Here is a 15377-nt window from a genome sequence, read left to right as displayed (position 1 = left end):
TTCCTGCAGCATTTTGCCATGGACATTGCCAATGCCTTTTCCACTGTCTGGCTCCAGTGAAGTATGAATCGCTTTTGGGAAGCGCTCAATAGCCCCGCCCACACACCATTGCCTCCGAGCAGAACACCCAGCGGCAGGGTAGCTGAGAGCAGCCTTTCTCTAGGCAGTAGGGAGATACAACCCACATTGAGAATAGGTAAAGGGAACAGGGACATTTAATCAAAGAGAAGCCTTGTGTTTTTGGGGGGGAAAGTCTCCCATTCATACAAATAACCGCTGCCAAAGCTCAGTGCTCCAGGCTATAGTGAATCACCAATAAACGTTCATTTGCAATGTAATGGCCTTGGGAGAATAATCAAGAAACATATTTTTTTAAGTAAAGTTTCCTAAGAAACCTTTCCCTATTTTTCTCCATTGTCTTCAAAATGGAGCCAAGCACCGTATAAGCACCGTATAGCTAAAAAGATGGACAGACTCACCTTTCAAAGGCTTGGGAAGGAAGTGGCCTGCTGGCTTGTTCTTCTTCACATGGTTTCCTTTCATTATCTCCCCCTCTTTATTCAGACCAAGGTACCAGCCCCTACCAGACTGCTGCTGTCTGTAGATCATGGAGGAGTAGGTCACGTAGTAGTTCTCAAACACCGACTCTTTGAACTTACACTCCGGGGTAAAGTGTTCCTGAGGAGAGAGAGAGGGGGGAGAGGGAGAAGACATGATGAGCCTTGGAGAGGGGCGGGACACTGATGAAGGAGGTTTTAAGAGTCCTTCTCATATCTTGATTTTTAGTAAATGAGAGGCACTGAGATATGAAGCACCATTACTTAAGAAGAGGAGGTGAAGGCAAGACTCAAACACACACCCTTGCTCAGAGAGTACACACATATACACACACTCAAGGGTTGAACAATCCTTATACAGCATCTGATTCAAGACATAGAGCTCTCAATGCTTACCAAATTACCACAGTATTTTCAAAAGCTTCTATGTTCATCATTGCAAATAATTAATAGCTTTAAGCCATAGATACAAATTACCATTAATTAAACATAAGATTAAACGTTAATTATAATTTTACTCTGCAGTTTTAATAATATATTGTACAATTAATAATTACATTTGTTGGAGGATGTTCCCTCTGCAGAGGCTTTGTAATAGAAGACATGATTACTATGTATTAGTCAATCCTTCACCAAACTATTTCCCTCTCCTAGCAGTGGGAATCAACAGGTTCAGATGGTCTGTGTATATATATATATATATATATATGCATGTGTGTGTTTGTGCGTCCTCACAAGCACACGTGCCTGTGTGTATTGCACTCCATTTTGCAAACTCGTCTCTATTGTAGTTTTCTATAATATAGGGAGATGGAATTATCTGTTGACACAACCGCTGTTATACTACCGTACTAATGCACAGTTCTTCCTGCTTTCTCTGTCGTCTCCTAATTACCTTGCAACTGCTTTCTGCCTGGGAACCATCTATGCATTCAGTCTACAGTGGCAGAACCACCAATAAACTAAACCTGGGGTATTCAAATCTGAGACTTGGTTGGAAGTTATGCTGGTTTCTCACTCTTCTTGAGCCGACATTGCTTATCATGCGCGCTTCTGCCTAATTGATTGATTGAGCCTGTCATTTCATTGGCTGACTGTTTCTTTAAATAAGATCTCTTTGTTGTTTGAGGGGGAAGGTGCAGGTAAGAGAGACGTTTCCATGAGGCTGGTTGTGAGTGTGTAACTGGCTGACTAAGTTGAGAGAAAACATTAGATTTTTCTTCATTTGAAGTTGAATTAATGTTTAGGTAGTGCTTCCCTTGACCCTGCACCAGAACCTGTTTTTGTTAGTATATTTATTGTTGGTCTCTCCTGTGTGCTCATTGGTTCGGCTTAATACCGAAGTCTTGAGGTTTTGATTAATGGTGAAGGAGAAAATAACTTGCAACCGGTTGACTTTATTTTGTCACTTTAAGAACCTGTATGTTTTGTCTCCTGAGTGGAGCAGCGGTCTAAGGCAGATCTTGAGGCGTCATTACGTGTTTCAGAGGACGCGTAGCTCTCGACCTTCGCCTCGCCCAAGTCCGTAGGGGAGTTGTCGCGATGGGACAAGACTGTAACTACCAATTAGAAGTCACAAAAAAAGGATTAAAAAAAGAAAGTAACCTGTATGTTCGGCAAATCTTGGGTGTTGTAGGATCGGCTACCCTTAGGGATCTACTTAATCCGCATTACTGAAGTTCAGCTTTGCAGCGTGATTGAAATTTAAAGGCCATGTTCCCGTTTTAGCGGAGACTGTGTTCACGGTAAATGCTGCATATGTCGGCTCAATGGGAAATAACCTTCGCTGTTCTATCGCGGAATCTAATCTTCACAGATTGACTAGAGACTCTAGCTTCTCTCCCGCCTCGCACAACAGGAATGTGGACTCTGGTAAATCAATGACAGTGATCAATCAAGTAATCACCAGGGAGGAAGGAAAACGTGGAAAAAGGATTTTACTACACTGGGTTAAACTATAATGGCAGTCCTATAGCAACTTGGCAAACGCTTTAGAGAGGAGAGAATTGACATGTTTTTCAGACTGGGACAAGCTAGTATTGCTCAGTTGTACCACAGTGGATGTCGGTCGTAAGATGGATGATGGGTCCTGGACCACGTATATGTTGTGATCATGACAAACTATCATCAGTGGAGTCAAATTAAAGAAACCTTCAAAGAAAATGACTCAAGTGAAAGTCACCCAGTAAAATACTTGAGTAGTCTTAGAGCAACCCAGATATAACCCGAATATTAAGCAACCCAGATATAACCCGTATATTAAGCAACCCAGATGGCACAATTTTCTTGTTTAATTTATTTACGGATAGCCAGGGGAACACTTCAATAGTCAGATATCAGTTACAAACGAAGCATTTGTGTTTAGTGAGTCTGCCAGATCAGAGGCAATAGGGATGACCAGGGATGTTCTCTTGATAAAGGTGTGAATTAGACAATTGTCCTGTCCTGCTAAGCATTCAAAATGTAATGAGTAGTGTTGGGTGTCAGGGAAAACGACGCTTGTTACATTTTGAATGCTTAGCAGGTAAAAAAGTACATTCTTTTCTTTAGGAATGTAGTGAAGTAAAAGTTGTCAAATATACATAGTAAAGTACAGATGCTCAAACAAAAATGACTTAAGTGGTACTTTAAAGTATTTTACACCACACTGACTATCAGTCACCCAGTCATCAATAAAGCCATCAGGCTTTCCCAACACAATACTACTCTCTGGAGAGTTCCCATTCAACATCATTATTCCTCAAAAAGAAACAAGAGGGAGTGCAACACTAGATGAAACGCACATCTGCGTGTTTGTGTAGTCATACATTCACTCTGGGCTGGAGTCTCTACACATGTATAGTCCACCTACAGTTACAGAACAACTCCGTTCTCTTTGTAGTCACCTAACTTTGAATGAGGACTCAACTCTTTTGCCAGTTCACTTCACCTATTTTGTGGTCTGACTCCTCTTTGCGTTCACATTGCTATGTTTAGAAAGGAACCAAGATCTTTTTCCAACATTCAGCATTGATGTAGCGTTGTGCTAGCATTGATTTTTGTGGTTAGTGTTATCTGAAATTCTTGGGACGTCCCTACCCTGACTCCTAACCTTAACCCTTACCCTAACCTAAACTTAACCCTTACCTTTACCATTTTAAATGTCAACTTCAATGTGTAATGTCAGAGTTGGGACATCACAAGGATCCCTTCCCGGATAGCAATGACCTTGATTTTGTACCCTATGTTGTGATTCTCACCAAATATGTTGTCTTCTCACACCATTCAAACCCCACAATCAATAAACATCTTATGAAGCTATCTTAGCCTATAGATCAACATATTGCAAACAAATAATCTGAACATTGTGTCAGTACAAAACTGTATATTTGCATTTCTGTGCATCCTTGACAATCTCTAATCAATATCCATAAACAGCACACATTCTTTTCCCACGAACCTGCACATCATCTTCTCTCCCTAATGTGAGGGGTTATGGCAGGGGAAATGGTGTTGCAGTAGTCTACTGTGTGGTGTGGGAATAATGACAAGCGAACGTGGAGAGCTTTGTGTTCACATTGCCCTTTTGAGACTACCTCTCAAAATGGTCTCAGTTCGGTTCGCTTCCAGGGCTCTTTGGAGTGTTCACACTCCACCCAAAATATTAAGGGAACCACACTGAGTTCACAAATTGTCTGAAATGGACCAAGTGTGAGAACACCTTCAGTGTAGATAAATATTCTCATCTCATCTCTCATCCTCCCTTGTCCCTGTCACTCCCAGAGCCAGTCCTGGCCCAGACCGTGGTGACAGGAACACTGCTGTTGTCAGACAGCGCCGGTGACATGGCACCTCCATGGAGACTTCCTGTCAGCTCAACCCTGGCACACCGCTAAGCTACCATGACACCGAAGGAGAACACTGGAAGGACCCTATTCATACTTAGGAAATGTTTCCTACCTACTTCTCAGTACTTGGTATTCAGCCAGGCTTCCCCCCAAAATTGACTAAATTAATAAACTAATACATATAAAATGTTTATTTCGTCTCTCTGTGTTTCATAATTTCCCTTCAACTCGCAAGAGGCTGAATGTATCTCACCAGAGAAAGCATCTGAGCGAGTTAAACAGCGCCCCTTTGTATGACATTGTTGCCGCCCATAGCATTTTATCAAGGGAGGACAAATTTGGATGATGTTGAAATGGTGCTGGAATAGTGGAGGCAGCTCCTGTTTTCTTTGCGACTTGTGGTAACTCTCCGTGGTTCAATAGTTGTTTAGTAGTCCAACTCCCCGTGGTTCAATAGTTGTTTAGTAGTCTGAAAATGTGGGAAACATTAACTTGGTTGACCATGCTGTAGGCCATGTAACTGTTTGTTACATGTAATATTCTTTGTGGACTTCGCCAAACAGAAGTTGCTCTCCGGTTTTGTGATGAACCAAAGGTGTGGTTGAATTTATTCTGCCACTGTGTTTTCTTATTGACTCGGCCTTTAGGCCTATATATCACAGTCACAAGGCATATGAACTAACAGGTTATAGAACAAACAATGTAATTATCACAACACATAGGTTGTAATATGTCTTTTCCCCCTGGCTTGGCTTCCCCAGTGATTTTTACCCATGCACCACTACTGTTAAGACTTGCCTGCAGGTGCGTAACGGGCTTTGCAAACGTGCTTCCCTTGCGCATGAATAAATGTCATTCAACCACTGAAAACCCTCCCACTTGCTGGCTGACAGATTTTCTCGTAGGGTTTCAGTAAAGGTATCTAAAGCCATCCCTTTAGAGTCGGTGTACCTTTTCAATTGAATGGGAATTTTCTCGACAGACAATAAAAGAACAGTTCAGAATACTCGGGATCAATTAAAGAAAGCCATGTTAATACACGCATATTCGTAAAAAAGCTTTGCACCAATTTGGTAGATTTAAAAATACTAAGGGTTATCAAAGTTATCAAAGTACTCATGAATAATAATTTTAAAAACTAGAAAAATTGGAAGGTGAGAGTAGGGGGTTGAACAGTATTCCTATAAATCTGTCCTAATAATCCTCACTAATCATGGAACTGTGATGACAACGGACCAGTCATTGTGAACCGTGCTCCAGGCTCCGGGTTTAAACTGCGGCTGTGCATATGGCCTGCGTTCCATAATGATACAAAAAGGCTACATGCCACAAATGACTGCACAACTTGTAATACGTTGGCCTAATATGATGCACTATTGCTAGTGATCCTCCAGAACAACGACACGAATGTGACTGAGGTAAGGAAGTTAAACTAACGATGTAATGGAATGATGCAAAATGTAAGGAAACTAACGCTAAAGTGACAGTTCTGAATGCATGCAGGTATTACTAACGGTGGCTATACAGTGAAGGCTGGGCATATCATTTCAACTTTCTAGAAATCATGAATCAACTCGGTAGGTTTGGCGCTATACTGTGATTTGCGCATGTCTACAGAAGCTTGAGTCTCCAAATTACACCCCTGCAGGTTTCACCCCCCTCGTGTTCGTGTCGTGGATGAGATGTTGGTGGGCTATACTCGGCCTTGTCTCAGGGTAGTAGGTTGGTGGTTGAAGATATCCATCTAGTGGTGTGGGGGCTGGACTTTGGCAAAGTGGGTGGGGTTATATCCTGCCTGGTCGGACGGGGCCACAGTGTCTCCTGACCCCTCTGGAGCATTTCTCTTGTCTTACCCGGTGTCCTGTGTGAATTTAAGTATGCTCCCTCTAATTCTCTCTCTCTGTCTCTCTCTTCTCTCTGATGACCTGAGCCCTAGGACCTTGCCTCAGGACTACCTGGCCTGATGACTCCTTGCTGTCCCCAGTTCTCCTGGTCGTGCTGCTGCTCCAGTTTCAACTGTTCTGCCTGCGGCTTAGGAACCCTGACCTGTTCATTGTCCGGACCTGCTGTTTTCGACTCTCTCCAACTGACATTTACTACTGAGGTGCTGACCTGTTGCACCCTCTACAACCACTGTGATTATTATTATTTAACCCTGCTGGTCATCTATGAACGTTTGAACATCTTGGCCATGTACTGTTATAATCTCCACCCGGCACAGCCAGAAGAGGACTGGCAACCCCTCATAGCCTGGTTCCTCTCTAGGTTTCTTCCTAGGTTTTGGCCTTTCTAGGGAGTTTTTCCTAGCCACCGTGCTTCTACATCTGCATTGCTTGCTGTTTGGGGTTTTAGGCTGTGTTTCTGTACAGCACTTTGTGATATCAGCCGATGTAAAAAGGGCTTTATAAATACATTTGATTGATTGGTAAGGCCAGCATTTCCTAAACGTCACAGTAGAAAAGGTGATGTGCTGCAGTTTACTGTCATATTACCGGTTTCACATTTGTCTCCAGTGATCATAAGGTAAAATAAATCAAAAACAATTGTCATTTACAATCCCCTTATCCAAACGGCTAACTCAGTCATCTAGGTTTGTGGCTATACTGTCATTTGCAACGCAATATTAGGAAGGTGTTCCTATGGTTTGGCATACTCAGTGTATGTCGGTAACTAGTTGCTTGACAAAGTCCTAAAATTTCAGAAGGATAAAAAAAATAGTTTTGGAAATCGTGACGTTTTTGACCCTTTGGCCTCAAAATAACCCCCCTTGCTGGTGCTTTTTAAAAGTGTCCAAGTTGTATCTGTATATGCATGCAGGCTGCTAAATATATGTTGTCGTTAACCTGGTCATCAACAGTCTACTCTAACAAGACGCCAAGGAAATGAAGGACCGTTAGGGGAGGGGTCATGTCTGCTGCAGTCAGTTCTGCCTTTGATGACAGACAGAGCCCAAGCTAGCCCCCAGGGTGTACTGTCTCTCAATGTCTGTGTCTGAACCAAATGACAGATGAAGAAGTCTTTGACTGTTCTGACTTCTGAGAAGCAGGGTAACTGAGACTCCTTCCCTCTGTAAGGAGTACAGTTCTCCACCATTCTCCCAGAAAATGCTCTTCACAGTTTAAAAAGATTCAGAGATGGGGTTTTCCACTTATATAACTGTTCCATTAGCGCGCGACCATGGCTAATGCTTTGGTTTGAAGGTCAGATAAAACCAATTAAACCCTCGTACTGAAATGCAAATCTGCTTTAGGAGAGAGGGATCGGATTAAACTCGTTTGAGTTCTATCTGGTGAAAGGTAATTCATTATAATTGCATTAATGAAATCAACAAAAACAGTGCAGGGGAGGCGGCAAACGAAGAGGATGCTGAAATGGACTGTTATTTTCCCAAAATACTCAACTGGGTTGAATGTTTAAATGCAACACATTTAAAACCTGGGACAACAACATCCTGAAAACAAGAGTCAACAGCCTAAAGAGCCATTAATGGTGATCTTTCTCCTAATGCTGTGCGCTTTATTTCCCTGTGCTTTGGCCATGCATCAACCTGCCTCTCTCTGACCGCCAAGCCCAGGCATTTGTGTAGCCGTGTGGAGGCAGAAAGCAGTTAGTTTAAAGGTAGTAAGTTAGAGCAATACATCTGCTCTTGTTCTCTATTTTTCTGTATGATTTCCTCTCTCCATCATTGCTCTTCAACCCTTACTCTCGAGTCCCCCCATTCTCCATTACTCACTCCCCCAATCTCTCTTCCCGCTCTCCTGCCCTTCCTCCCACGTCTCCCTCTCTCTGTGATCACCATGGCGAGCAAACAGCGTTTCGAGCACGGAGAGGCGAGGCAGTATTCATTCCTGTGCCGTGCTCTAACAGCTTGGTGGGAAAACGATGGGCTGCTCAGCTTTTGAGCCAGGAGTCCTGTTCTACCTCCATTAATGAGCTTATGTGGATTTGGCTCGCTGCAGTCACCCTGGAGTGGAGTGAATGGCTATGGATGACAGGCGCATGCAGATAGACACAGACACATTGAGAGCCAAATGGAAGCGATTGCCAGCCTCGCCTTATTGAACTAGATTGGGTCTATGGAGGACAGAGACATTCAGATAGACACAGACACTTTTAGAGCCAAGATGGAAGGGATTTCCAGAAACCCCTGTTCTATTCTAGGGAAGACAGAAGAATCTGACACAAGGAGGAGCCAAGATGGAGGGAAACCCGAGTCCTATTCTATTAGAGTCTCTGACAGAGGAGGCTGGATCCACATGACTCCAGTGGCTGCATCAGTTTCTTCCTCAGTCAATAGTAATGGCTAGTGTTCAGTAAAACCCACGGTGCGGTGAAAAAAGGCCAACACCATTTTAATCACGACTATCCAGAGCTAGACGGAGCAAAACACATCTCGGCAAATTGATGCAAGGGAACATTATTTTAAATAGAAAGAAAAAAACGAGAGAGGAGAGAAAAAGCTATCTGCATGGAAATGATCTGCCCTCCTCTCCTCCTCCTCCTCTCCTCCCCAAGCCTGGCTGTCTATGACTGGTGATTTGGGTACACGGACTTAAAATTATCCCATTAGAATACATGGCTTTACTTGGAGCACAGGACAATGCAGAGAGGGACAGCAGTGAGCTGATGAGTCCCCCTGTTGAAATGCTGCACAGCTGGAAGCCTTCACACACATCAAGGGGCTGAGAGCAGAGAGATATGCTTCTAGTATAGGCAGCTATTATTAAAGTGTATTGTGCCCACAGTAACAATATCATTCTGTAACGACCTACAGTATTAAAGCCCATATCACATGGAAAATCAATGAGGCTAAATGTGACCAATGAGATTAAAGATAAAAGAGTCATTTGTTTGGAGTGTGTCATGTTGCCATGGCTGGAAATCAATCTTAGCTACATGTCAAAGCTGTGATTAAAAGGGGGTGTGAGAGAGAGTACACACACACACCCTTACTGTGTACCCCTCTCACCCCCTCACCGCCCCCTATCACCGTAGCTATGGAGGGCTCGTGTTGTGTACTGCAGTCAATGAGTCATGTTGGTGGGAGCTTTATGATCCATATCTTATTTGGTTTTATTGTGACTACAACATAGGGAAACCCCACGGTCTCACCCCTCTCCTCTCCTCCCTGTCACCATCCCTGCCTCACTGTACCTCCCCTCCCACATAGGGTATCCCCTGCCTCGGCGGTAACTGAGTGTGTGTGTGTGTAAACGTGTTAGACAGAGAGTGAACAAGGGAGGATGTATAGAGGAACACATGCAAGAGATGGTTGTTGTAATGTGTTTGTTTATGTGTGTGAGAGAGGGAGATAAATAGGTAGCTCACCCCCTCGCTCTTCTATCTTCCCCTCTGTCCCCATATATCTCTCAACCTCATCATTTTGTCAGGCACTCTCTCAGCCTCCTTTAATCATATCTATCACTCTCTCCGTTCATACATCCATCTATTTTAAAGGACATATCCCATTCCTTTAAGAGGTGTCCTTTATGCTCCCTGATTCACGTCAACCCTCTCTCCACAGACATGTATACAGCACCCGCAGTGTCTTTCACCATAAACCCTGCTTACATACATACAGACTTTTACATTTGAGTCATTTAGCAGACACTCTTACCAAGAGTGATTAGGGTTAAGTGCCTTACTTAAGGGTACATTGGAAGATGTTTCACCGAGTTGGCTCGGGGATTCGAACCAGCGACCTATCGGTTACTGTCCCAATGCTCTTAACCACTAGGCTACCTGCCACACATACTGTACACGCATACTCCTCTTCATCAGGCATCACAGACAGTTCTCTAGAACCTGGGGGGGGTTCAGATTTACAGCAGTGGAGGGATATCCCAGTGCAGTTTAGCGATAGCGCCTTAACACTTTACGACCCAATAGCTTCAGCAGGGGGGGGCGACGTTTACAGGCTGACACAAGCACTGAGTGTGACGTGCGGTGTGAGGTTTCCCCAGCCCATCTGTGATATCAACACACACACAGGCATAAAACAATGCAAGCACTACAACACAATGCTACAGCCCTGTGAGTTTTATAGAGGGTAATGCATATTCAATGCCTTGCTGTAGCCGTGCCAAGAAAGAAAACACAATCAATTACCATTTACTTTGAAATTGCAATCAAATGAATGCACAGTTGTAATTAAAACCCAATAATGTTCCCCCGAGGCGCGGCAGTGGAACAAGAAATGAAGGCATAATGGATCTGATCTTCTCTGTAAGAGTATTGGCGCCACTCTTCACGCCCGAGCACAAATCCATGCTGCCAGTCCTGTGTCTGCGCCCAGTGCCCATATTCTACTAACTGAAACGGCACCGATAGAATCAAGGCCGAGCCGTGTGCTGGTGTCTTTACAGTCAAAGCCTGGGAGACTCACACAGATTATGGCGCCGCCACCGCTCACTATCCTCTCTCCCAAACAAGTCTGTCTAAATGCCTTCCCTTTTCAATGGCCTCACTATTTGACTATTTAGTCACTGAGTGGCAGTGGAATAAAAAACACTTTTTTTTATCTCCAGATAAAAAGAACATTTACAATGTGTTAATTTATTCAGAATAGATTTGGAGGCTCTAAGCTGGTGGAAAAGCTCTTGCAAATACAAAATACAAACACATACAGGCACAAAACACACACTATGGCTGGTTAATGACCCTCGAGAGGATCCCTGCGATAGGGACAGCTATTTTGCAGAGGTATTGTGCTTCTGGGTGGAAAAACAGGGGTGCATATCTCATAACCTTTTTCCACCACGCAAACACACACATACTCAAACATACTCACAGGGACAGAAGAAGAACAGCATTAAAAGCAGTACAACTTCACACCTCCATTCTTTCACCTTTTGTCAGAGTAACCAAATTATTTTCAAATACCGCTGAACCTTTTAACCAAATTATTTTCATACACTGTTACACAACCTCCGTACATTATGTAAGATCTGCACAAAATCGAACATATGATCATTCGGAAACCCAAACTACAATGTTTCCATTCCTTTTATATGTTATTGTCTCCATGCCCACTAGTCCCCCCCTCCTAGACTCAGACTGGAACCCTAGTGACATACTCTACTCCCAGTGACCCACAGATAAATAAATGACCAAACTTCAAAGGCACCTTTGGAGAAATACCATAAACAGAATTTAGACTAGCTTGTAAGGAGGGTGCGTGTTGGCGGTAGGGAAGTCAGGCGCAGGAGAACGAACTTGGTATAAACAGAGTTGTTTAATAAATGCTGACAAAACTTCAAAATGTACAAAATAACAAAGTGGGTACAAAACCCATCGCCCCACCAACACTAAATAGAACTTCCAAAAAAACCTCTCTCCGACAAGGACATGAGGGAAAACAGAGGGTTAAATACACAACATGTAATTGATGGGATTGGAACCAGGTGTGAAGGAAGACAAGACAAAACCAATGGAAAATGAAAAATGGATCAGTGATGGCTAGAAGGTCGGAGATGTCGACCGCCGAACACCGCCCGAAAAAGAAGAGGGATCGACTTCGGCGGAAGTCGTGACACTAGCTAGTCATTTTAAAGAGAACATTGATGTCAACATTAACACTCCAATGGTCATCGTTTGTCACAGAGAAACACGGTTAAGGAATTTAAGGAAATGCACAGTAACATGGCTCATTTCTGATAGCCTACCTGATTAGAAAACATACCATACAGAACATCAACAGACACTGTAAAACCATTTACCACATCTGGGTGACAATGGTGTGTACGAGGATCGTTTCCCTGCGACAAAATGAAAAGCCTGTTTTAACATCTAGCTGTATTTTTCAGCAACGGTGAGTCAAGACGGCTGTGACAAACTGTGAGGAGCTGAATATTACATACGAGGCCGGATGAAAAACAGCTAGAATAGGGCAGAGAGGAGAGTAGACAGGATAAAGGAAAATACATGTTTAATTGATTCCCTCTCTTCCCACACATTGTGACTCCTCTGGATTCATACATTTTCACTGGTGCATTCTGCGTCACCCACACATGTACTGAACACTCTTCCTCCTGCTCCTTGCTTTCACACATTCTCTCTCTCACGTGGACAAAAGAACATGGACACACAAACACCCACAACCCCAGGAGATGAAATGTCAAATATCATAATGAGTCTGCAATGATATGTACATGTATTACACATACAGCACCAGTCAAAAGTTTGGACACACCTACTTATTCAAGAGTTTTTCTTTATTTTAACCTGTTTCTTCATTGTAGAATGATGACATCAAAACTATGAAATAACACATACGGAATCATGTAGTAACCAAAAAAGTGTATTTTAAAATATATTTGAGATTCTTCAAAGTAGCCACCTTCCTTGATGACAGCTTTGCACACTCTTGGCATTCTCTCAACCAGCTTCACCTGGAATGCTTTTCCAACAGTCTTCAAGGAGTTCCCACATACGCTGAGCATTAGTTGGCTGCTTCACCCTGCAGTTCAACTGTTCCCAAAGCATCTCAATTGGGTTGAGGTCGGGTGATTGTGGAGGCCAGGTCATCTGATGCAGCACACCATCACTCTCCTTATTGGTCAAATAGCCCTTACACAGCCTGGAGGTGTGTTGGGTCATTGTCCTGTTGAAAAACAAATGATAGTCCCACTAAGCTCAAACCAGATGGGATGGTGTCTCGCTGCAAAATGCTGTGGTAGCCATGATGGTTAAGTGTGCATTGAGTTCTAAATAAATCACTGACAGTGTCACCAGCAAAGCACCCCCACACCATAACACCTCCTCCTTCATGCTTCACGATGTGAACCACACATGTATAGATCATCCGTTCACCTACTCTGCGTCTCACAAAGACATGGCGGTTGGAACCAAAAATCTCAAATTTGGACTCATCAGACCAAAGGACATATTTCCACCGGTCTAATGTCCTTTGCTCGTGTTTCTTGGCCCAAGCAAGTCTCTTCTTCATATTGGTGTCCTTTAGTAGTGGTTTCTTTGCAACAATTCGCCCATGAAGGCCTGATTCACGCAGTCTCCTCTGAACAGTTGATGTTGAGATGTGTCTGTTACTTGAACTCTGTGAAGCATTTATTTGGGCTGCAATTTCTAAGGCTGGTAACTCTAATGTACTAATTCTCTGCAGAAGAGGTAACTCTGGGTCTTCCTTTCCTGTGATGGTCCTCTTGAGAGTTTCATCATAGCGCTTGATGGTTTTTCCGACTGCACTTGAAGAAACGTTCAAAGTTCTTGAAATGTTCCGTATTGACTGTTGTTTCTCTTTGCTTATTTGAGCTGTTCTTGCCATAATATGGACTTGGTCTTTTACCAAATAGGGCTATCTTCTGTATACCACCCCTACCTTGTCACAACACAAGTGATTGCCACAAACGCATTAAGAAGGAAAGAAATTCCACAAATTAACTTTTAACAAGGCACACCAGTTAATTGAAATGCATTCCAGGTGACTATCTCATGAAGCTGGTTGAGAGAATGCCAAGCGTGTACAAAGCTGTCATTAAGGAAAAGGGTGTCTACTTTGAAGAAGTAGTTTTTGGTTTTGGTTACAACATAATTCCATGTGTTATTTCATAGTTTTGATGTCTTCAGTATTATTCTACAATGTGAAAATAGTAAAAATAAAGAACAACCCTTGAATGAGTAGGTGTTCTAAAACTTTTGACTGGTACTGTATATGTAATATAAATAAAAAAATGTCATAGGTGCTTCAACAAAGTACTGAGTAAAGGGTATGAATACTTATGTAAATGTGATATTTCAGTTATTTATTTTTAAGAAATTAGCAAAAAATTCCCAAAACTATGTTTTATTTTTCATTATGGAGTATTGCGTGGGGGAGGGGGAAAACAATTTAATCCATTTTAAGATAAGGCTGTAACGTAACAAAGTGAAAAAAGTCAAGAGGTCTGAATACACTTTAGAAGGTTTTCAAACACACGTTCAAACACTTGAACACACTCACAACCACCACCTACACAATGGTACTCAGACGAAGGAACACCACAGCAGCAGCCCCCTGCCTCCCTGGCTAGCCTACGTCGTCACCTGCTTCTCCACCATTGATTGGGAATCTCCCGGAAACGCTGGCCAGAAATTGGCGAAACCCCCCTCCTGTGAAGAGGCAGCAGTTTACCATAGCAGCACGGAGCAGTCAGCCACACAGACAGCCCGAGAAGTGGTTATCAGACACCCTGCTGAATAACGAATCAATTCAATCCACTCACTAATTCAGCTCAAATGGAAAATCTTGCCTCCTCCATGAACCACAACTATCATCCCATTTACAAAGCTGAATGCTATGTTGCTGCCGGAGGGTTGCACAATCTTAGTCTGGAGGTGGCTGTATAAGTGTGTCGGGGAAATTCAAGACTATAAACACCAGTGTGCTAAATCAAGATTCTATAAAATACAGCAGGTTATACACTGTTGTAATGTAACTGCATTTAACATTACTACAGGTTAGGATCAACGAAAACATAAATACATACTCAAAAAATTGTCAAACAATGAGGGCAAATATACCTAAACTATCATCATGTGGTTATGATCGGGAGGGAGCAGATCTCTCTCTCTCTCAATAGATATTAAACAAAAGCGAAATAAACAATAACAAATGAATAGTAAACATTACACTCACAAAAGTTCCAAAAGAATAAAGACATTACAAATGTCATATTATGTCTATATACAGTGTTGTAACGATGTGCAAATAGTTAAAGTACAAAAGGGAAAATAAATAAACATAAATATGGGTTGTATCTCTCTCTCTCTGTTACTGTGTATACTGTAAAATAACCATAAAACAAACACACGAAGACAGACACCTGAGGGGAGCACTTTAGCTTATACTATGAATCACCACCACAGGTGAGTTAAATATAGCATCTAGTAAATAGAGTATTTCTGAGAGCTCTTTTATATCTACTATGAAGGCTGCTAGTATAATAACCTGGGAACCCTACACTACACACACACTCGCGCATGCGTGGGTAGGCAC

General features: G+C 42.7%; 1 protein-coding gene across 6 annotated transcripts in view; it reads right to left on the bottom strand.

The window, feature by feature from the left end:
- Positions 1 to 15377, bottom strand: part of LOC112256182 (fibroblast growth factor 13) — a 182449-nt gene that overhangs the window by 4638 nt on the left and 162434 nt on the right. For all 6 annotated transcript variants that reach the window (XM_024429234.2, XM_024429235.2, XM_024429233.2 and 3 more), the window contains one exon: positions 480 to 678. In XM_024429234.2, the coding sequence (XP_024285002.1) occupies positions 480 to 678 (199 nt within the window). The remainder of the gene's footprint in view (positions 1 to 479; positions 679 to 15377) is intronic.

Source organism: Oncorhynchus tshawytscha, linkage group LG08 (genome assembly GCF_018296145.1).
Source record: "Oncorhynchus tshawytscha isolate Ot180627B linkage group LG08, Otsh_v2.0, whole genome shotgun sequence".
NCBI classification, from domain to species: domain Eukaryota; kingdom Metazoa; phylum Chordata; class Actinopteri; order Salmoniformes; family Salmonidae; genus Oncorhynchus; species Oncorhynchus tshawytscha.
This window is presented reverse-complemented; position numbering and strand designations above follow the sequence as displayed.